Source organism: Vicugna pacos, chromosome X (genome assembly GCF_048564905.1).
Source record: "Vicugna pacos chromosome X, VicPac4, whole genome shotgun sequence".
NCBI lineage: Eukaryota > Metazoa > Chordata > Mammalia > Artiodactyla > Camelidae > Vicugna > Vicugna pacos.
This window is the reverse complement of record NC_133023.1, coordinates 31,767,062-31,790,746: the sequence shown is the minus strand read 5'-3', so window position 1 is coordinate 31,790,746 and position 23,685 is coordinate 31,767,062. Positions and strand designations below refer to the sequence as shown.

At 35.2% G+C, this 23,685-nt stretch overlaps 1 protein-coding gene across 4 annotated transcripts in view; it reads right to left on the bottom strand.

The window, feature by feature from the left end:
* USP9X (ubiquitin specific peptidase 9 X-linked) overlaps nucleotides 1-23,685 on the bottom strand; it is a 113,604-nt gene that overhangs the window by 75,758 nt on the left and 14,161 nt on the right. For all 4 annotated transcript variants that reach the window (XM_031671291.2, XM_015245713.3, XM_031671293.2 and 1 more), the window contains exons 2-5: nucleotides 9,059-9,312; nucleotides 5,013-5,158; nucleotides 2,866-2,945; nucleotides 1,122-1,234 (exon numbers count right to left, since the gene is read on the bottom strand). In XM_031671291.2, coding sequence (XP_031527151.1) covers nucleotides 1,122-1,234; nucleotides 2,866-2,945; nucleotides 5,013-5,158; nucleotides 9,059-9,154 — 435 coding nt within the window. In that variant the 5' untranslated portion in view covers nucleotides 9,155-9,312. The remainder of the gene's footprint in view (nucleotides 1-1,121; nucleotides 1,235-2,865; nucleotides 2,946-5,012; nucleotides 5,159-9,058; nucleotides 9,313-23,685) is intronic.

Here is a 23,685-nt window from a genome sequence, read left to right as displayed (position 1 = left end):
TATAATTTATATAGTACCTACTTTCAAAAGCCATTTGCAGTGGCTTACAAAATGAAGTTAACACTCCTCTATGCCCAGAGATGAAAGGCAAATTTCTCTATGCAATTTTTGAACTAGAAGGAACAATTCTAAAATCTAAACAATCCATCAATTATTCAAGATGGAGAAAGTGTGGTAAGCCTCAACGCTAAAGTCTGATACCACTCCCAAAGTTTCCATTCTGCAGTTGTAAACTTACATGTATGCTATGGTTATATTTTAGAAATAGTTAATGGAGCACAAAAACAACTACTTCACAACTTATGACCATATTTCCATACTATAAACAAGAAACAGACTTGCAGTAATTACCGTCCTTCATCAATCTAAAATGCACATTTTTTTTTTTTTTACTTTTTAAGGTCTCTGGAATCTTATTGTATCTTACAATCTATGCACAGTACTAGACTAGGTATATGTAGAGAAGATTTGTGTTGACTTCTGACAGTAATTTGGGGAAACCACCAACCTGAAGCCACTTTAAATTCTCCATGAGATTTTTTTGGTATCACAACCATAATTTGAATTCAGGCTTCAAAATTGTTTAAATCTGGCTTGTGGTTTAAATTTTCAGGAGATTCCCACCACCAACGCCCACCCTCCCCCGCCGCTGCCAGGTACCAAGGTTGAGACATGGAGGTTTATTTGGTGTCTCTTTCTATATGTTAAGTTTATTTTTCTGCATTGACTCTTTGTGTCCCAGATAACAGATTCCCCATCTTGGGTGTTTTCCTTTCCTTAGTGGTACATAAAATAAGTGAGTGGTGCATTTCACAACTGACACTGTCATATTTTCAAATAAATATGGTGACTTGCCAAAAGTCATAAGGCACTTGAAAACCAAGGAGGCAGATTAAACCAATGTTTTCTAACTCTAAACCTCACACTCATTCTAAATGATCATGCTTCCTTCAACATAAATTATAATTTATAAGAAGTATCTTAAAGATTTCTCATTTTAAAATTTAATTCAATTAATGGATCAAATAAATAACCAAATATACTATATATATATATATGAGAAAACACTCACAGTCATCACTATGTGAACCTGATTTTTAAAATTCAAGTGCTAGACTCACATGAATTTCAAACTTCCAGCCACTCACTGCCTCGTCTGTAAGGATTTTAGTGAATGATATTGTTAGCCCATCTCGAAAAAATCGCTGACATGCTTCACTTTTAACATCAAGGCCTAAGAAAAGGGGGGAAGAATTAATGTAAACAAAGTATTTCTCTGATTGTCTTACAATGTCCAATGATGTGATAAAAGGTAACAATTGTAAAATATTCAGGAACAGCTAACAAATGCAGACTAGCTTTGAAAAAAAACTCACAGCATTATCTATAAGAGGTCAAAAAGGTAACTGATTCAGAAACAAAAATCATCTCCAATGAATTTCAAAATTACTTAACTGTATAAAAGTACATTAAGGCATGTAGTATTAAGATGAATTGAAATTTTTTCAAATTATGATACTGGACCTTAAACACAAAGCAGTTATGAGTATCACGTGATAGGGAATCTAATTTCTTCACAGTATTTTACTCTGAAAACAAACCTTAAAACTTAATAAAATGACGTTTCACAACCATTTTTAAAATCTCATTTTGGTTATAAATTATCTATTTAACATCAAATAATTTTATACTAGTCTACAGAAGTATTTCATCAAATAAGACAAATTATATTCTTTATTAGTCTCTTTTACAATCTCATAATCTATGCTTTTTACATCTTCGCTTTATTTCATTTGATTTCAGAAAAGCAACAGAGCCACGTGTCCCCAAAACACACACAAAAAATCTTTAACTCTTGATGACAAAATGAAAAGCCATTTAACTTGTATTTAAAGCATTATCTGATTCTGACTGTACAAAAGAGATGACATTCAAACCCAGGGCTGTACTTTAAAAAAATCTGAACCTTGCCTAAAATTAAAATAAACCACAGTCCCAGAGAAATAAGGGAGCAGGTCAGAAAGTGCATGTCCAGTGAATGTCAATGATATTACAGGAAATACCACTATGTGTTTTTACCTATCATTGTATAGTCAGGACCTAAAACACACCTAGGACAGAAGTCTTCAAAAATTTGCTAAATTAATGAATGTGTAAATGAAAGAAATAAATTTGTAATGGAAACTAATTGTAATCTGATAATGCATTTTCATAGTTCACTAGATTGTTTTTACAAGATTAATAAGGCATAAAGCCAAATTCTTTAAATGAAGGAGGGTAATTATTCCAAGACAAAGGAAATTTTACCCTTGCCATGGAATGAGACAGACTTTTAAGCAAGGTACTAAAGACAGTAATTTTTATAATTGTGATAATGCCTACCGATAGAACACATCCATGGCTACCCTATTTCAGAAATTGAAATGTTACTGTCATTTGTTCAACTGCACCTAAAGAAGACCAAAGCCACTGAAAAAATTAATTCCAATGCCAAGCTAGACTTCTAGACAAGAGTAAAAACATGATTCCTTTTTACTGCCTTATTTTTTAAAAAACACAGGACCTCATCTTTCAAGTTTTTTTCTTTTAGAAAAATTCAAACCTTTTCTGTGTATTAAAAATAATCAACACATAAGCTAGGCAGTCTAAATAAGAATATATAAGAATTTTATGCATAACTTGAAAGAGTTTACAAACATCCCTGAAGGTTGTCCTCAGGATATTAACCCTTGTCCTAGGTACAAATCATACAGTATAGCAAGAAAGCGTAGTTCTAGACTAGGAATATACAGAAGTCCTCAGGGATGAAGTGAAATCGTATCTAGACGCATACATTATGAAAAGTGTAACACCATTTAAACTTACCTTTTTTACTAAGATCAATAGCAGCTTCTAAAAGCACTTCTAATTCCCCTTTCGGCAAAACTGGAACCACCCATCGAGGTCTAAGAGTGTTAATAATATAAAAAGATGTTTATTGGTTGAGGCACTATAAATGAGTTATTAATTATAATTACTCACCTCACCATGAAACTATTAAATATTAACATTAAAATAACATTAAAGTGTTAAATAACAAATTTGGCAGAATATGTGCTTTGTGAGACTAAGCGCCATCTGTTGCCTCTACAAACAATAATTTTTAAAGGAAATGTCAAAAGATATAGCAATGAGAGAAGGGAAAAACAAAAGTATTTTAATAACAGAACATAAAACTACTGTAATATTCAAATGTCACTTAAATAGATACCTATAGTTAGAGTTCATAGGAAAGTGCTCTTTTCAGAATTCAGGTTAAAGGAGACATCATGATGAACCTTGTAGTTGTCTTCAACTTTCTCACAAAGAAGAAAACATTTAGGTGGAAAATGACTGATTTCTACCTCAATTCATCGTAATTCATCAACTATTCCTGAAGGTTAAGTGAGACACAGGTCTCCAAGTCTTTATGACTCCAGAGGCACCCTTCTTCCCTCAAAAAGGATGTAGTATACACCCAGGTAGTGCCTTCTCTGGTCCCAGTGGCAGCAGCTCAACCATCTGGGAGCCCACCCTTTTCCTACCCCTTCCTCCTCACTACCACCCAATCCATGCACTTCTCCAAAAACCCCCATTTTGATAAAAGTGCTCCATGACCACATGATTTATATTAGAAACAAATGTATACCACCCTTTCTCATTGCTTTTATTTACATAAAAAATATCATTTGTGCTTCTCTTCCCCTACAGATTTGCTAACATGCAACTTTGTCCTTGAAGACACATAAGAAGTACACTTTATTAACAATCACCAAAACCAGACAAAAGTCAAAAAGCAACAACAGTACCCCTTTCTGCTATGATATGTCTGCTATAGCGAATGGTCAGGGACATTACAACTTCATACAATCTTTTGTCTGTCTGTTTGACTATAATTCATTGTATACCATTACTACAGGCACCTGCCAGAATCACATTTTATGTGTTCTTTCGGGGAGGGTGGGGGTTGGTATGCTCAGTGGTAGAGCACATGTTTAGCATGCACTAGGTCCTGGGTTCAATCCCCAGTACCTCCATTAAATAAACAAACAAACCAACCTAATTCTCTCCCTCCTCCAAAAAATTATACAAAATACTTTTTTTTAAATTACCCTTAGAAAAAAAAGTGTTCTTTCAAATATACCTTTAAAAACAATGAGTTAAATATATTAATAATATAATATTCACAATAAAGTGAGGAAAACAAGTTACAAAATATTCTAGTACACTTAGTAAGGCAAGTGCCTATAAGCGTGTGTTTTCCTTATTGGGGGTTGGGGGGATACGTCACACCTCCCGAGCATTCACTTGATGACCCCACAGCTTGGTGAAGATCACAAACATGTGGGAGTTCCCCAAGACACTCTTCCCTTCTCTTCTTTAAATCTTTTCCTTCCTCTGCACACAAGCTTAAACTTTCACTTTCTCAGTCTTCCTCCATATAATCAAAGCAGCGGCAGGGTTGTTGATGAATGTTTGTACTACGAGTATGAACATTTATACTCTGAACTAGCCTGAGATAAAGATCAGGAGAGACAAATAGCTGAGATGGTTAAATGCCTCAGACTAGTCAAGGGTTCACAAGGGGCAGACTCTCAGGAACTCAATCTCCTTGCGACCTGGTTTACCTCAGGGCCATGTAAAAATTATTAAAGTCATCCAGGAACCCACATGCCAGTAAGAAAAAATGGAAACCACACATACAGTTCCACTTTAGAAACACACCAGCTAGGGTCATCATCATTAATTTGAACACTTTGACATTGTTACTCCCTTTGATTTTTTAAATCCATTAATAACCATGGGTTGCAAAGTACATGGCAATGATTATGATGTTAAGGCTATTAAGGAGGCAGAATGGTTACTGTGACATCCTTATTTACTCTTTCTTTTCTTACTACTAATCACTACACTGAAAAAAAAAACTGTTGGTTTTCCTGTGTATGACACACATAAAAAAACACACAAAAACAAAAACCAAAAAACCAACTCACCTATTGATCATGTCATCCAACTTTGCCAGGTCGGTATGTGGAAATGCAGGCTCCTCATCTTCAAGCTGTGGTGGAGCATCACCTTGACCTTGTTCATCTGGGGGAGTTGCCGGGGAATTTTCATTGGAAGAATCAGGCGATGAAGTCTTAATTAAAAATCAGATATTCCAGATTTAGGTTTCAATAACATATGTACAACATCTAATAATTCAAATACCAACACAGATTAGGGGGAAATAACAAATTTTTAAAGAATATATGATCATTGTAAGCTTGTGATGTTTCAGGCAGTCTCTGTGCTACTGTGCTTTAAAATAATTTTATTTAATCCTCAACAACCTAAGAAAGTATTCTTCTGCCACTTAATTCATCTATTAAAAAACGAACTCAGACAGTAAGTAATTAGCCTAAGGTCACACAGCTCCAACTCTGTGGTAAGGATCTGAATCCAGGTCTAGTTCTTATCTAGTGTATACTGCTTCTCTGCTTACATTTTCTATTATATGAGCCCTGTCATGACAGAAATTATTGCACATTTCACACATTAAAAAATTTGACTTACAACTTTTATTTTTCAATTTGAAAGGGAAAAATAAATTATATTCCATAATCTCCCTAGTAAACTATTATCCAATTATTAAAACTTCATGATTGTAGTTTCTAAATAAGTCACATCATTTTCAACTAATATGGCTAATTTTATTCTCTTTCATTTTCCATTTTCAGCATGCCTTTCTCTCCCCCCCCACTTTAGCTGTGCATAATATTTTCACAACTAAGTGAATGAACTTTTATGACCCTTACCCTTAATTTTGAAAACAGATGGAATTTTTCTCTTTCAAGCAGAGGGAATTTTTCTCTTTCAAACTGAAACCAATCTAAATTTTAAGCTTGAATTCTCTACCCACTGCAGGTTCATGGCCCTCTTAAAGAAGGTTCCTTTCCCTACCACTTTAGCACCTATTGGACAGATGCATTAAAAAACACTTATACTGAAGACAAGTGGGTATACCACCATTAATACGTTCTACTTACAAAGTTTATATATGAACTCATAAAGCCAATTTCCAAGTAAATACGAATGCTATGCAGGTGCTACAGGGCCAGTCTCAAGGCAAAAGAATCCACGGCACAGAATTCAAGTGTTAGAAGCCCAACAGAAATACTTGCATTTCAAGTATGTAACTTAGAAGTCTGCTTTAACTATTTGTTAAAAAGCCCCATTTCCCCGGTATTTATGTATTATATACGTGATCTCAGAAATCACAGAGACAAAAATAATAATTAAGGCACCTGTAATACCACACAAACAGGTAAACACCCATGACATGTTCTTATTTCCTTACAATTTTTGTTCCATGTGGCCTACCCCACAAAAAACCCTATTATATATGTATAAATTTTCAATAAAATTGGGATTATAACTGCTTAAGCCTATCCTTTTCCATTCAACATTTGAGTATTTCCCTATATTATTAAGAATCTTTTTTAGGGTTGTTTAATGCTTATATAGTATTAAATGAATTAAACAAATTTAAGGAACATTTGGTATTTGCAATTTTTATTGTTAACATAAACAGAAATATACTGACTCTTTTATATATAAATCTTTGTGTTGAAATTCAATTTTTCCTTAGGAGAGGATCCTGGAAATACAATTACTACAACAGTATAAACTATTTCTTTTAGGGATACTGATATATATATGGCCAAATTCTATTCCAGAAAGTCTGCATCCTCCCATTAGCGGCACCCGAGTGTTCATCCCACAGTGCTTGGGCCAAGGTTGCTTCATTTATCACTGAGTTCTACTATACACTAGAGCCTAAAATTCTCTCTGGGAACACCCTTTTTAAAAGATTTTCTATATTAAGTGAAAAATCTGATTTTAAAAATTCCCTTTATGCCAATACGAAAAAAGCATATTACAAAAGTAAGCCTTAGTGATTAATGCTATGGTTGCTTTTTCTTGGTCCAAAAAGTGTCAAATCTTGTGAAATAACTAAAAATCTTAAAATTAAAAAGTAGAGAAAAACAAAGTGAAAGAAGGGATCTCTACAGATAGTTAAGAGTGTAATTTATTCTGTTCCTTTATTGTTTTAATTATCACTCATCCTCAAAAACGTAAAAAGCTATTTGAAGGAAGAGGACATAATGCAGACACAATATTAAGTGGAATATCACAAACCCAAGAGCTCTACGAGTTATGAAGCACACCTTAAAATAAAATTATGGTTAGAGGTTTAATTTTTATCTAAAGCCATGCAAGTGACAAACATTGCAAAAGAAGTTAAAAGTCCAAACACAATGCAGGTATAAAATAGAAAAGATAGAGCAAAAGATACTGGAACTCTAACTACAAGCTCCTGGTTTAAAAATAGAAATCTCTGGCATCCAACACAAACCTTTGACTATGTTTAAAAAAACATAAATACTGGCTAACAAATTTATGACACAGCAGAGACTTAACAACTTTGTCCAAGACTTCTGACCATATACTTAAGCATTACATGTCTGAAAAGTGGGAACTGGAGAGGAAAAGGAGTAAAGTTGACATTATTTAATTGGAAAAAAAAATTTTAAACCTGACCTGCTCACTTCTCTAAAATGGCAGAGGGAGAGGAAGAAAGGAGGGGAAGGAAGAGGGTGTGCGCATGCACACACACACACAGCTCTTTCCTACCATACTTGTAATAGAATATCTAATCTATAATAAATAGCTGGACAGTAAGAACTTTTCCCCAAATGACAAATGTAAGTACTCTACAATAACAACATTTTTACCGATAAACTTATCCGTACAGAATTCTACATAAACACGAACCAAATGTAAGCAGCAAGTTTGTGATTCACATTCGTGTACCTTAGCTACAAATTCACCTCTAAGCTGCAACATAGCTTTAACTAATATCTTAAACATCGTTTTAATGTTTGTCTTATTCAGTTTAATATCTCAATATAAAAAAGGCTGAAAATCAATTTTCTGAACTTCCATTTCAAGAAATGAGAAAAAGAACAGCAATTCAAATCCAAAGGAAGTAAAGGGAACAAGAGATAAGGGTAAAAGCATACAAAGTAGGAAGTGGGGGGTGGTAAGGGCTAAAGCCAAAAATTGGTTTGGAAAAAGGTTTAATGAAACTGATAAATCCCTAGGAAAGCGTAATCAAGAGAGAGACTACAAATTAGCAGTATTAGAAATAAAAAAGGAGATGTTACCACAGACCCTAAGACATTAAAAAGATAATAACAAGGGATATTATAAATAACTTTACTCCAACAGATTTGACAATCTAGATGAAGTAGACAAATTCCTTGAAAAAGACACACACACACACACACAAAAACCTGAAAATCCCATTTAAAAAAAAGTTGGATCTGTAGTTATAACCTTTCCACAAATAAAGCCCCAGGCCAGATGTTTTCACCAGTAAAATCTTCTACACAATTAATGATGAATAACTTAAATCTTACACAAATTCATCCAGAGAATAGGGAAAAAAAAGGGGGGGCTATTACCCTATGAGTTTTGAGGCCACATAAAATCTTGATACCACAATCTATTTTAAGATCTTTGCAAACATTACTTCATTTGATCCTCTTAATCATCCTTTGAAGTAGTTACACTATTGTTATCCTTATTTTGCAGCTGAAAAAAACTGAGGCTTAGAGGTCATGTAATTTACCCAGTCATAAAACTAGTGTGGTGCAGAGCTGAAATCTGAACCAAGCAATATGACTAAAGTCCGTATTCTTAACTGTAGGCTACATCGAACGATTTAATGCTTTGCCCCAGAACTGACACAGGGCTTAAATACTTAATTTTAATGATGACTGATAGGATAAAGCACCAGAAAAAAAAAACTACACACTCAAGCATCACCATCTATACAGCACCTGAGTTCCTTGCTACTGTGTAAGACTTACTGTTTATTTTCCTCAAAACAGTTTTATGGTTACTTCACAAATTATTCAGAACATGCTCCATTATTTAGTATCCCATAATAGATACACCAACATAGCTTTAACTAGTATCTTAAACGTCGTACCTGATTCTGTTGGAGGGGGGGCTGAGACTGTCCATCAGGAGCCTGGCCCTGGCTGTCATTCCCTCCTACTGGAGAGCCACGAGTCGTGGCTGTCATACTCGACACTGGGCAGATCTTTGCAATTTTGTCTGCTTATGTAGTTGTCTTGAAAAAAGAAATTATAGTCCACTTATAGAAGATGAAGTACCAGCATTTGTCAGTCTTAAAAAGCTCCAATTCAAGAATAAACCATCTTGCAGAGACCATTGCATAACCTACAAGCAGAAGAAAAAAAGTACATTTGTTTTAGATATGAAAACATCAATTAAAGAACTGTTCAAACTTAATATTACCAATGAACCTAGTCAGGAGAAGGTGGCTATATAAATGCGAGGACAAAGTGAAAAGCTAATGTTTCATTAATACTCTATTCAACTTAATAAACTGATAATGGTACATTAGCTGTTAATGTAAGAAAACATACAAGTATGATATAATACTTCAGTTTCTTTCTGGGATTCCAAATACATTCTCAAGATACATTTATTAAGTTGCCTTTTGATTCAATTATGGAGTGGTTAAAAACTGTCTTCAATTTGCTAATGCTTTAAATATGTTGTAAAAATGTGTATATTCAAGAAAAACCAAATAATAAAATCTGATTTTTAAAAACAATTCAGAAAGGACTGCACAACTAACATTTATCACTGGTATTAGGGCTTATATTATAAATGGTTTCTAAACAAGCTTACAAGTGGTTTTAACAGAAACTTTAAAACGTTGGGGGAATTTTTCTTTGGAGAGGGTTCAAACTGTATACTAGTCCTCCAATACAACCTATTTTGCCAAATGACCTTGACTCCACTTTTGGCAAGGTTTTGGCCACAGGCACTTCCAGAGCTATGATAGGACTATAGATCCCAACTGTTTAACAATGGAATTCTTCTTTGCTACCTGACTAGCATAGTTGTATAGAGGAATGCCACAATTCTATAGGCTATATTCATTAGATCAATGAGTCTCATCCTTAGCTACATAGCAAAATCATCCAAGGTGGTTTTAAAAACACTGATGTCCAAGCACAGAGAACTATGTATTCAACATCTTGTAATAGCCCATAATGAAAAATGTGAAAAGGAATATATATATAACTAAAACACTATGCTGTACACCAGAAATTAACACAACATTGTAAACCAACTATACTTCAATTAAATAAACAAAACACTGATGTCCAAACTCCTCTCCAGACTGAATAAATTACTTTTCAAAAAATCTCCCTTATGACCAATTCTAATGGGCCGTGAGACTGAAAACTTTAGCTGACTGATTTATAGGTATTTGGTTCTAAGTAAGGCAACCACACTTCCACTTAGTCCACGTTTGCCTCAAATTTAAATATAATCACTTAACCCAGAGATGGGAGTTCTAACAAGACTTTGTTTCACTTATCGAATTGGTGTAATAAACAAAGTTTAAGACTGATAATATCAGGTACTGGTGAAGCTAAAAACAGAAAAATCTTTAATATGTAAAGTGGAAAAACAATTAAAAGATAACATGATTGAATAGCCTCTCTTTCACTTTTGTTTTCCATTTTTACACACCCTACATTACAAGAAGTTCTATGTGAAGTAGACAATTTTAGAAACCTGGAAAAACCCACCTATCATTTTCTTTAGCCATTTTTGGTTGGCTGCGAAATTGCGTATTTTTTTTTCTTACCCCTCAGAATATTAGCTAACCAATTCAACAATACTCTTCTCTACTACAAATTTGTTCCAGTCTCTTCCTTTTGTCCCCCAACCTGGGCTCATGATCCCATTGCTTATGATCCTCAATGGATGATGTTCCAACAGTCACCTTCCTCAATCTTTTTCCAGGTGCCTCCTTCTTAGCCTATAAATATACTTGAATCTTTGTTACTGAAATGAAGAAGAAGAAAAAAAAAAACACCCTCAACCTCTGCTCTTTCCTTTCCTCCAAAAATCTTAAAAAAAAAAAAAAAAAAAAAAAAAGCCTCTGTCTTCCCTTCCCCCTTCCATTCTCTCATCATACAGCTGTGGCGTGTTAAGCTACCAAAACTGCTTTAAGCCAGTGGGTCTTAATTGAGGTCTATGGATAGGTTTGAAGATTAAATCCCCTAAAATTACATACAAAGCTTTGTGAATATGTACATTTGGTGGCGGGGGCGGGGGGGGGGGGGGAGAAGGGAGAGAAGGTCTGGTCCACAGATCATCAATGCTCTACTAACTGACAATTAACTGATAGTCAAACAACTGCTTCTTGCTCCAGACAAAAGGGACTATTCCTTTAAACAAAGTAACTTTAAGGTAAATGGAGAAGGTGGCAGTCTGTAACCTCTCCCCAAACAAAGTACCTTTCTCTCAGACCACAAAACTAAATCATCTTCTGCTTCTTGCAGAAAATTCCATTGGCAAAGCCTCAAAGCTGCTTGCCATCCCTATCCCTTATAAAGTCTCATCTTTCTGCCTCTTGGTTTCTCAGTTTCCTCTACGACTAAGTTCTCCACATTTTTAGATTCCCAGTGCTGCTGGGCAGGTACAGCAGGTTTCAGCATGGCATATTCTATTTTGCTATTTTTAACAGCCATCTCTCTACCACTACATAAGAATTGGATACCTTTTCCTCAGCGTGCTAGGTTGAGAGATAAAGAGCAAGACATAGGTATGGAGCAATTAAAAATAACTTCTGGATTCAAACATAACTCTTGTTCAAAAATCCTACCTCTGCCACTTACAAACTGCCTGTCTTAAAAGGCCAGTAACGACGACTCTCATTTCTCCAGGTCTTTAAAACTGAGATAATGCTACCCACAAAAATGCCATGAAAATTATTTCAGTAAAAGCGTTTCACAAATACCAAACACATAGTAATTCTCAAAAAATTTATTTTTCCTATAATGTACTGTGCAGGGTTATTGAATATTTGAGCTAAGACTTCGAAAATAATGTATTCAGATATAATTTGGAAAAATCTGAATAGAAAAAAATTCTCAGGATATGTTTCAACTAAGTTATCCAATAGTAACACCGCTACCTTTCTTAATAAATCTCATTCAATCCTAGTGGAAGAAAGAGATGGGAATATCATACTGCTTTACTTATTTCAAGAAGTAGCCTCAAGGTTCTAAAGGAGCTTATTTTCCAAGTCACACATACTGAGGCATTCTTAGCAGGGTTAGAACAAGCTTTCTACCTAGTCGAAGCAGCAGTATCCTACACAGAACCCAGCAACTCAATAATTATTCAAATCATTTAAAATTTTACACAGTAACAACCATTTCCTGTAGGAATGCTAAAATTCAACAAATCACAATGTGAAAATTCACTGTATGAAGTTTTAAGCTTCACATAAAGCTTAGTGTTTTATTTTAGAAAAACAAATGTACTCTAAGGGTCACTGTTTTCCCTCCTTTTCATTCAGATTTTACCAGAATGCATCTTGGATTTTCTGCAATACAAAATGTAACCAAATTGGCAATATTAGATTGCCTTTAGAACACACAGGATTTTTTCATATTCAAACTTGGCATAACAACATCTTCCAAAATGGTAGTATCATCTTTACCTGGATAAAGGTTGGCAACCTAGAGTATTAAGTAACCTAGTATTCTGTAAGTGACAACCATTTATATTTATTTTAAATGTTGCAGAACTAAATTTCTAGAGCAGCTGTCAAGTGGAGGGCTTTAGTACCAGAGAAACCCCCAGGACAAAGCATGGTCCTTTCTCTACAGCGTCATTATTCCATCTCTGCTCAAACCTTCCCTATATTCCAGAATCTCTCCTTTTATACAGCACCCTGAAACTCTTTTAACTCCATATAAATGATCCTAGAATATGTAAAGAGTTCCTTCTCTGAATTTTTCTCTCTTCATCCAAAAAATAAAAGATGCCTAAATAAAAACTCAAAGCTCAGTCGTTCAAGAGATATATGCTAAGCATTTACAACGGGCCACATATTGTTCGAGGAATAAGGGAATATATGGCAGTACAAAGCAGGCAACTCTTGTTCTTGTAGAACTTAACACTACAGATTAAGGAGAGAGACAAGCAACAACAACCAAGTCCAAAACTCCAACAAATTATTTCCTTTACTGGTCATCAAAATGAGTTGAGTTTCTCTCTCCAAATTTGAATCGGGGAGAATTAAGAGGGAAAAGGGGGGAACAAGGATAAGAGATTGATCTTTCTCTTAAAAGCATGATTACCGTCAGGGCTGTGCTCATCTCTCCAGTTATGTTTTTTTTTTTTTGCATTAGAAATGATCACTTGAATTTTATTAAAACGCAAACCATATCATGTCACAGCCCTGTTTAAAAATCCTCAAAGGCCAGGATGAAGACCAAAATACTTCTCTAATGGTCTACAAGGCCCTCGAACACCCCACTTCAGCCTCATCTTGCAACCATCCCACCCAAAGTCTATTCTAACTCCATCCAGTTCAATGTCTTCTTGTTGCTCCTTCAAAATGTACTTTCCATGCTGACTTTGGAGCCTCTGCAAAAGCAGTCTTAGTTCTGCCCATCCTGACTCACCAGCCCTCAACTCTTCTTACTCAGAATTCATCAAGTACTCCTATCTGAGGCTCTCAGAGCAAGTTGAAGTTTTCGTTCATAGCATCTGTGTGATGATTTCTCTCCCCATCAAAACACAAAAGCTCTGTAAGGGCAGAAGCTGTATGAGCTTCGTTCATTACTGAATCCCAAGGATTCACTGGCATATGATAGGTGGGCACTCAAAACAAAGAAACAAACAAATAAATAATAAAAAAGAGGGAAGAGGTAAAATCAACAACAAAGTCGAACCCTCTCCCTTCCCATCTCCATCAATTCCTCTTTTATGATGTGTCCAACTTTTTTTTCCACTCCCACTCAGGTTAGACTCCAATTTTGAACGGCATCCTGGATGGTCTCCACACTACCAGTCTGTTTAGTACATAATTGTTAAATTAATCTTCTAATACTTCCAGTCTTGAAACCTTTAGTGGCTTTCTCCTCTCTACCTTTTCCATGAGTACTATTGTTTAAAGTCATTCACAATCAGCCCTAACTTCTCATTCCCTAATTTCGATACTATCACAGCGGAGTTGACAAGCCTCAGAAACGGGGACAGAGTGAATAGGCAGTCAAAGTGGTAGAGTCAGGATTCTAACCCAGGGAGTACAAGCTCCAGGGTTCTACAGCTTTAACTACCATGCCATGTATTAATGATGTCTGAAAATAAGGAAAAAAATCTACCATTAATCTCACCATATCCACATCTTCAAGATGAAGTATCAAAATGTTTGTGATGTAGGAACATGTTTTATAAAACTAAAATTTTCACTTAATTTTTAATTTCACCTACTTAAGTATTCTTTTATGTTCACCATTAATGGCTACACATCACAGAATTTTCTTCTAAAGTATAATAGCTGTATTTCTAAGAAATATGGCATAATCCAAAACCATGTTATAAAAACTATTGTTCAATGGGAAAATGAGAATTCATGTTAAGGAGTTCAAAATGCAGCAAGTTATTTTCAACAGCTGAGTCCACAGCTATTAACCTAAATATCGCTAAGCAATTTTAAAATGTAGCCTATACTCAAGAGTAAAGGCCTTCTTTTTTCTAGCTCCACCATCACTGCCATTATCATTAGAATAGGACTCATAATTCTTATCACATTATTATCATAAATTATGCACAAAACCAGCCAAGTCAGCTATATTAAGCACAAGTCTCCCCCCACCCCAGCCCCAGTGTGATTCTAGTACTAGATAGATTCAAATGCAATCAATAACTCAGACTAATGCAAATGAAGATGACCAATTAATCTCTGTTAAATCTAAATATATTACTTGAGCTAAATAAATACCCATATGCTATTATCACTATTAAACACACAGTCTTAATTTTTTGTCACTAAATCACTATGTGCATCCACTACTACTTCATATGGATAACTCCCTAGAAGCCATCGTATCAGAACTGCATCCTGCATTCTAAACTCTTTGCAGCAGCAGAAATTTATTCATTTAGAAGTGCTTAGTAAATGGCTACCTTTATTCAAAACTCCTCCATACTAAGTGTCTGTAAAGTCATATGTACATAATCAGGGTACTGGAAGCTTTCATATGTACATAAAAGTTTCAATAATTTCAGCATCCTTCCCAAAGCATTCTCAAATATGGATTTTTAACTTTTTAAAATTATTTTTAAAAAAAATTTTTTGATCGGGAGAGGTTATTAAGTCAACTTATTTATTCTTGGAAGAGGTACTGGATTGAACCCAGGTATCATGCATGCTAAGCATGAGTTCTACCACTTGAGCTATACTCTCCCCCCTCAAATATGAATTTTTAAATGGCTGTAGACAATGAGTAATTTTAAATTAAAAATGACTTGTGAAACAATGACATCAGAAACTCTGTGGACACTCTCCCCAGTGAAACAACTGTAAGTGGTGAAAACCATAAAAAAAAAAAAACCAACCAAAACACCCCCCTGAAGCCTCTAGAAATCATCCTAAGGGTAAACAGCAAATGACAAAACACTTACTAAAGAAAATCTACTATATCTGTCAGAACAGATAGTCTGTGTGGCATTCTGAGCCTGCTCAGTGGACAGAAGCTCCATTCCAGGTGGGTGCCATCAAGAACATGGGACTCTCTCCCCTAAGCCCCCAGTCAAGCACCTCCCCAGGAGGGGAAGGCAGCTAGCATTTCTCATCATCCTCAACTTTGAGCTGCAGAGGCTCTATTGCAGGCAAAAGTCTGGGGCCCTTTTCTTCCATCCAGGTCCCACTTGCTGAGCAAAAGCTTGGTCCCAGGTTCAGCAGGCCAAGAATAATGTGGTCCTATGGCACTCACTCCATCTCATTCACAGGACTGAGGTTCCACATAAGGAGAGACAAGCTGAGAAGACTAGAGGTTGTTGCTCCCACCCAACACCCTGCTCATGAAGCAAGGGTGTCACTGACAGGAGCGGGCCTCGGTTCCACCGCAGTTCTGAAGCAATGGTGTAAAGGTTTTATCCAAGGGGGAAAACAGGCCGTAAGAGACCTTTGAAGTTCTCTCAAAGTGAGCTGACTTTGAGAACAGGGAAGTTCGTGCCTGAGGGTTCACTAGAAAACAATGGAGACTGAGGTAATTAAGCAACTAAGAGGCTGGTTGTCTCAAGAGAGCAACAAGCTAAACTTTAAACTAGCTAGCAGTTTACCAGAAAGAAGGAGGGAAAGAGACAGCTTAGAAGAGCCTTCTGGGGTCAAAACAAACCTTAAAGACTATTCCTTGGAAAGCAGGAAAACTGAACTGGCTAAGACTGTGGGGTAATTAAATCCCATGGCACCACCTAAAACAATAAATCAATCAGACAACATTTAGTGAGACTAACACGTGCATGTGATGTCAACAGAGGGAGACAGCGTAACAGAGATATCACAAAACACACAAAGCCTTGCTAAAACCACTGTCATCCCAGGGTGACTGTGCCTAACTAAGGCTGCTGCTCTCTGAAGAGCAGGGAAATGCAGGGAAAACAAATTTCTTTATAGTCTAGCCAGTCACTAGACAAATAAAATAAGCAAATAACAAGGTCCTAGGGGTGGGGAGTAGAGGGGAATCAGCATTCAAATTTGCTACATTATATGAAAGGTTCAGTTTTCACAATAAATAAAATTACAGGATATGCAAAGAAACAGTAAAGTATGGCCCATACGTGGTGGCAGTGGTGGTGGTAGGCAGGCAAAAGACACTGACTTTGAGCAGATCCACATGTCAGACTTAGCACTAAGTCAAGACAGGGTCAAACAGCTATCATGAGTATGCTTAAAAAAAAAAAAAAACCTAAAGGAAACCATGCTTAAAAATAAAGGAAAATGTGATGACAAAGTTTAAACAGAGGACAAAGAATATGAAAATGAATATATGAATATTCATGTATGACTGAAAAATCGTGCTGTACACCAGAAATTGACACAACATTGTAAACTGACTATAACTCAATAATAAATTTAAAAAAGAGGACAAATATTGTATGATTCCACTTATATATGGAATACAGAGTAGCCAAATTCAGAGACAAAAAGTAGGATGATGGTTATCAGGGACTGAGGGGGAGAGAAGCATGGAGAGTCAGTGCTTAATGAGCACAATTTCAGTTGGGAAAAATGAAAAAGTTCTGGAGATGGATGGTGGTGATGGTTGCACAACAACATGAATGCACTTAATGCCACAAAACTGTATACTTTAAAAAGGTTAAAATGGTAAATTTCATCTTATGTACATTATACCACCCCAAGAAAGAGCGGACAGGTAACAAGTGTTGGCAAGGATATGGAGAAATTCGAACTTTCATACACTAGCAGGAATGTAAAATGGTACAGCCCCTTTGAAAAATGGCTTGGCAATTTCTCAAAAAGTTAAACATAGAATTAATAAATGACCCAGTCATTCCATTATGTGTGTGTATATATATATTTTTTTCCCAAGAGACATAACATTCATCTACACCAAAAACATGTACATGAATGTTTACAGCAGCATTCTTACTAGTCAAAATGTAGAAAAAACCCAAATGTCCATCAACTGATGAACAAAATGTGGTGTATCCATACAGTAGAATATTTTTCAGTCATTAAAAAGAAATATAGTTCTGATACTTGCTACAACACGGCTGAGCCTTGAAAATACCATGCTAAGTGAAATAAGCCAGATATAGAAGAACAAATACTGTACAGTTCCACTCATATGAATATCTAGAATAGGCAAATTCAGATAGAGAGTAGAGGTTACTAGGGGCTGGGGGAAAAGGAAGATGGAGAATTACTGGCTAACTGTCCCAAATTTTCTGCCTGAGGTGATGAACAAGCTTTGGAAATAGTGATGACAAGATGTACAACACTGAATGTAAATAATGTCACTCAATTGTACGCTTAAAATGGTTAAAGCAGCAAATTTTGTGATATATATTTTAACACAATTTAAAAAGTTAATGATAGGCCCCAAACCATTAAATTACACCCTTTAAGTGAATGATGTGTTATGTAAATGTCTCAATAAATTTATTAAGAAAAGAATAATATTAAGAAAATAATAATAATAATAATAATATTAAGAAAAACCCGGCTCTATCAGTATGACATTACACGTGAATGGCTCATAAAATTCCATCAAAATGCAGGGACAGACTGGATTTAAAAAGAAAGATCTAACCACATGCTGTTAATAGGAGACAACCACATATTGTCAACAGGAGATTTTGGATTTAAGGATATAAACTGGTTGAAAGTAAAAGGATAGAAAAATAGGCATCATGCAAGACAGCGACCATAAGAAAGCCGGAGTGGCTATACATCAGAAAAAAGACTCAAGACAAAAAAATTACTAAAGATAAAGAGGAACACTTTACAACGATAAAAGGGTCCGTTCATCAAAAAAATACAACAATTATAAATATATATATACAACCTAACAAAGCCTCAAAATATATGAAGCTAAAAATGACAGAGAAGGAGAGGGAAAGAAATAATTCAACAGTAACAGCCGAGGACTTCAACTCCCCACTTTCAATAATAGGTAAAAACAAGAAAAAGTTCAAAAAATAAACGAAGACTTTAACAACACCAACTAGATCATACAGACGTCTATAGATCTCTACCCAACAGCAGAATATACAGTCTTCTTAAGAATACATGAACACCATCCAGGACAGACTATAAACTAGGCTATAAATCAAGTCTCAATAAACTTAAAGGGTGGAAAGTTAAGTATGTTCTTTGAACACAGTGGAATAAAATCAGAATTCAACCAAAGGAAATGTGGGAAATCCACAAATATGTGAAAATTAAATAGATTTATTTTGGCACGGTAATCATATTCAAACTACTTACTTGCTTCTCAGTTGATTTTCCTGATACAAAATCCTGTCACCTACAAGTAATAAAAATTCTGAATTCTTAAAGCTAGAATAAAACTAAAGTAAGAACTTATCACTAAAACATACTGTAACACTTTTTTCTTGCTTAACGTGTATATAAAATACAACAAATTTAGACTGAAATAGCATACCTATATACTCAGTTCCACAGCACTTACCTTAAGGAAAACACTGTAAGTCCTCATAAACCACTATTTTAGAAAACCGTCCAGCTCTACAAACAACAGGCATCCAAACATATATACCCAAAACATCAAAGAAAACTTAGGAGGTATTAAAAACATCAATATTCAATAAGTGCAATCTATATTTAACATATTTCAAATCCATTATATGAAGGGATAGGGAGGGAGGAGAGAAATTAGGAGAGCAGTATGGGGTAAGAGGAGAAAAAGAACCAAAAAGGAAATGAGAGAAGCAATGGGACAAGAGTGACAGACAAAACAACAGCTCAGAGCAGTTACCATATGCCATGTTATCATTTAAAACGTTCTGATCTATTAACTCACTCAATATTCATAACCCTAAGAGGTAAGTACTCTTTTTTACCTTTGAACAGATGAGAAAAACTAAGGTAATATAAGGGTAATCTGACTAAGATGAAATAACTAATAGGGGACAATCCTAAATTTCAAATCTAGACACCTTGTTACCAACAGCTCTGCTCATCCCCTTGCTATACCACATCTCCATTTCTAGTTCAGTGCTATGGGAGAGACAGAAGGACTTCATCAATCCTATTAAGTATTTTAGCCAACCACTCTTGTTAAAGGTCTCAAAACTGTTTTACAAGAAGCAGTGTGGTATATACAAAAGCAAGTTTTCTAACCAGACATATGTGAATTTTAATTTCTGCTCTGATACTTCTGTGTGATCACAGGCAAAGTTCCCAAACATCTTTGGGACTCAGTTTCCTCACCTGAGGATACAAGGCTATGGTTGTAATGATTAGGTAAGGTAATGATTATCTTTAAATGTCAGAGCTGTCCAGTTAAGTATTAGTTCCCTTCCCTCTCAAGTAACATTCCATTGAAGGGCATACACTTTAAAGACAACTATTTGTAATTTAGTACTGAGGATGGAACATGAATGTGTTTTAGAGTGAAAAAGACTTGGTAAACATGAGATCTGTTCACCTACAAAACATGTACAGGCATACCTTAGAGATACTGTGGGTTCAGTTCCAGACCACCACAATAAAGCAAATAGCTCAGTAAAGTGAGTCACATGAATTTTTTGGTTTCCCAAGACATATAAAAGTCATGTTTACAGTATACTGTAGTCTATTAGTGTGCAACAGCAGTTTATGTGTAAAAACAAAATGCATATACCTTAATTTAAAAATACTTTATTGATTAAAATGCTAACCATCACCAGTCTTCGGCAAGTCATAATCTACTTGCAATAGTAATAAACATCACTGATCACAGATCACCATAACAAATATAATGATGACAACGTTTGAAACATTGTGAGAATTACCAAAATGTGACAAAGACAAGAAGTGAGCAAATGCTGTTGGATAAATGATGCCAAAAGATTTGCTCAAAGCAAGGTTGCCACAAACCTTCAATTTGTTTAACACAAACATCATCATCTGCCAAGAGCATTAAGCAAAACACAAAAGCGAGGTATGCCTGTAGTTTTGTAATGAGATTTAGCTCACTGGCAAATGCTCACATACACACTTGCAAATCATGTTAATTTATAAGCAATTTCCCCCTCAACATATTAATGTTTTGCCCCACGTAACAACAGCTGAATGCAGCATGAGGGTTGGCAGATAAAGTTCTGGATTGGACAGCCATTACCCTACATTTTTCTTGGCTTGGTATGACCACATGCTGTCTTGGAAGTACGTTTACTGTTCCTCCTGATCTTTGTGCATTTTATTTCAGCCTTGCGTTCCTAACTCAGTTAACTGCAACTGCTTGCTATATGGAAGGGTCCCATTAGGTTACTTTTTTTTTTTTGAGTCCTATATTCACTATAGTTTGTCGGGAATTTAGGATCTTTTAAACTGTGCTGTTTATTTTATTGGAATTTTTATTGTTTTTGTTAGGGCTCTAATTACAAAGTTACATTGATTTTGGGTGATCAGTTTGCTTAATCCTATTTCCCCATAAGCCCTCTTACTTTTTGCTGCATGATTTTGCAGAACGCGAGGTTTTTCAGCAATTGCAATATAATAGATCATATTTAATCTCCAAGTAGCTTTCTTTTTCTCTCAAGGTGGCTAATACCTTCAGAGACTACCGGGAAGCTTTAATGGGAGAATGTATATGAAGTGCCATACACAGAGAAGGCACCCAATAAACAGCAGGTGTTCTATCAAGTGCTGGTTATTTCTCCCTTGAAATGTTAATTAGGTTATTATGTACTCTTGACAATTCTTATTTCCGAACCTTCCAGGCTCCCTATGAATATGATTTCTAGATCAGTCCGGGGAGAAGTACTCTCCCAACTATAAATTACCAGGATTCTATGCTCCTGATACACATATCTTAATTGCACAGGCTGAACTTTGAAATGAATAAACAGCCTCAACAGTTTTACTAATATAACTGCTTTTATTATTCTGTTAACATTAACACAGAATCCTCCCATATTTCAAAATTTTGCCCTACTTTTTAAAAAGTTTCAAATCAAATCTTACCATCTGTGAGATAATTCATAGCACAGTATTCCTATCAGGATTTGTGCTGGCTCTAAAGAAAATGTGATAATAGGAAGACTGAAGAAACCAGTTAACAAGAAGGCATCAAAATTATGCAGTGCTACACAGTTAGCAAACTAATTATCTGCTGAGTAAAAGAATGAACAAATGAACCACCCTTTTAAGATGAAGTATATTTTTCATTCAATAAATAGTGGAATAATCTAGTAAATATGGAATTGGAGTCCCAGTTCCAGTCACCTGACTCCAAGCACCAGATTTTTATTGACAATACTAAGTTGGTTCATGTTTGCCAAATCTAGTTCTACCTTAACAGAATTTTTAAAAGTGAATTTAAATTACTTTCTATTTTAATGCCGCTTAAACATGTGCATAAATGAAATTAGAATTAAACTCCTTATGCTTATTGCTTATACAAAACATTTACTAACTAAATACAAACAAAACTATTAATATTAATATGTGACAGATGGCAGCATACTGCTGACTGCTAAAGGGTTCCTTTGAGGTTTTTTTCCCCAACATTTAGTTATTTAATTATTTATTTTTTGGTGGGGGGAGGTAATTAGGTTTACTTAGTATTTATTTATTCTTAGAGGAGGTACTGGGGATTGACCAGGACCTCATGCATGCTAAAAACATGCGCCCTACCACTTGAGCTATACCCTCCCCTCTCCTTTGAGTTTTGCATGGCTAGCCTACTACCATCATGTGGGAGATACACCTCTCCGACTTGAATTACATCACTCTGTACATACAGTTTGTCTTGACATAATTTTTCTTCTACATCAACACATCATTTATGTGTTAAGTCTGCTTCTGTTGCTCTCATTACCTGACAAATCACCAATGCATTAAAAACACAAAGCTAACACAAGTACTGAAATGGTGTGGCAGTTCTTGATTGTGAGACAATTATCCAGGTACTCCAAAATACATGTACTAATGTTTAAGAATATCATAAAAATGAAAACAAACCTGTTTTTAAAAGAAAATACTTATGTTTTAACTTGAGCACAAAAAGGGCATCAAAGAGATGCTCTGAAGGTTAGAACTTTGCAGGGAATTGGGGTGAGGGGGTGCCCAAAGACTATTAAAATTTGGAAATTAACTGCTCCAAATGTAGGAAATTCTACGTCTAATCTTCCCTTTAAGGTTTTCAGTTACAACACTGTGAAGCTCACTGCTGTCAGCAGGAAGGTCTTCCTTTAATCGAGTCAAGTCTATTTCCCTTGTCACTGATACCTATTGCTTGTAGTTCTGCCCACTGAAATAAAAGTTACCGTTCACCACTTTCTACATCATAATCCTTCAAAATACTGAGATTTATAGTGTACATACACTTAGAACACTTTTCGAGAAAATATATACTTTTACTAAAACATTTCTTTATCAAATTCTTAACAAAGGGCGCTAGGTCTCAATAAATTCTCATCCCTAAACAAATCAACCTGTTAATAAAAAGCAAGTGAGCAATGTTAACTTAAAATATTAGACAGTCACATACCAAATGTCACAGAAAAGTATGCCGACTTATCAGTCTACTCTGTTAAATGACAAGATAAACAACTCAAAGTTATTTATTAATAGCTCTTACTAACCTTTATCAAAGTTAGTTAACACTTTTAGAAGTTACTAATCCAATCATGAAATGCTGATCAAACACAGTGAAGAGACTTCACTTCACTTAGTCAACATTTTAAGCAAGGCAGATAGATTATAAATAATTATCATTTTCAGTGTGCATCCAGTAGGTACTCTTTATGCCTGAACTTTCCACAGTGAGATTAAATCACAAATGTAAAGACTGTGAAAAGGAAACCAAAGAATTTAAAATTCCTTGTATTCAATGAGATTTTCTCCGCTATATTTGAAGTTACATAGAATAGCTTTTTAAGTAACAATCTTTTGTCTGTTTTGAGTGAAGGTAGATTTGTTCAGAGAGATGTATGGGGGGCGCAGGGAGAGTTTAAAGTAAAGGTAGATACACACTCTATAGACAGTGTGGGCCATCTCTTAAATAACAG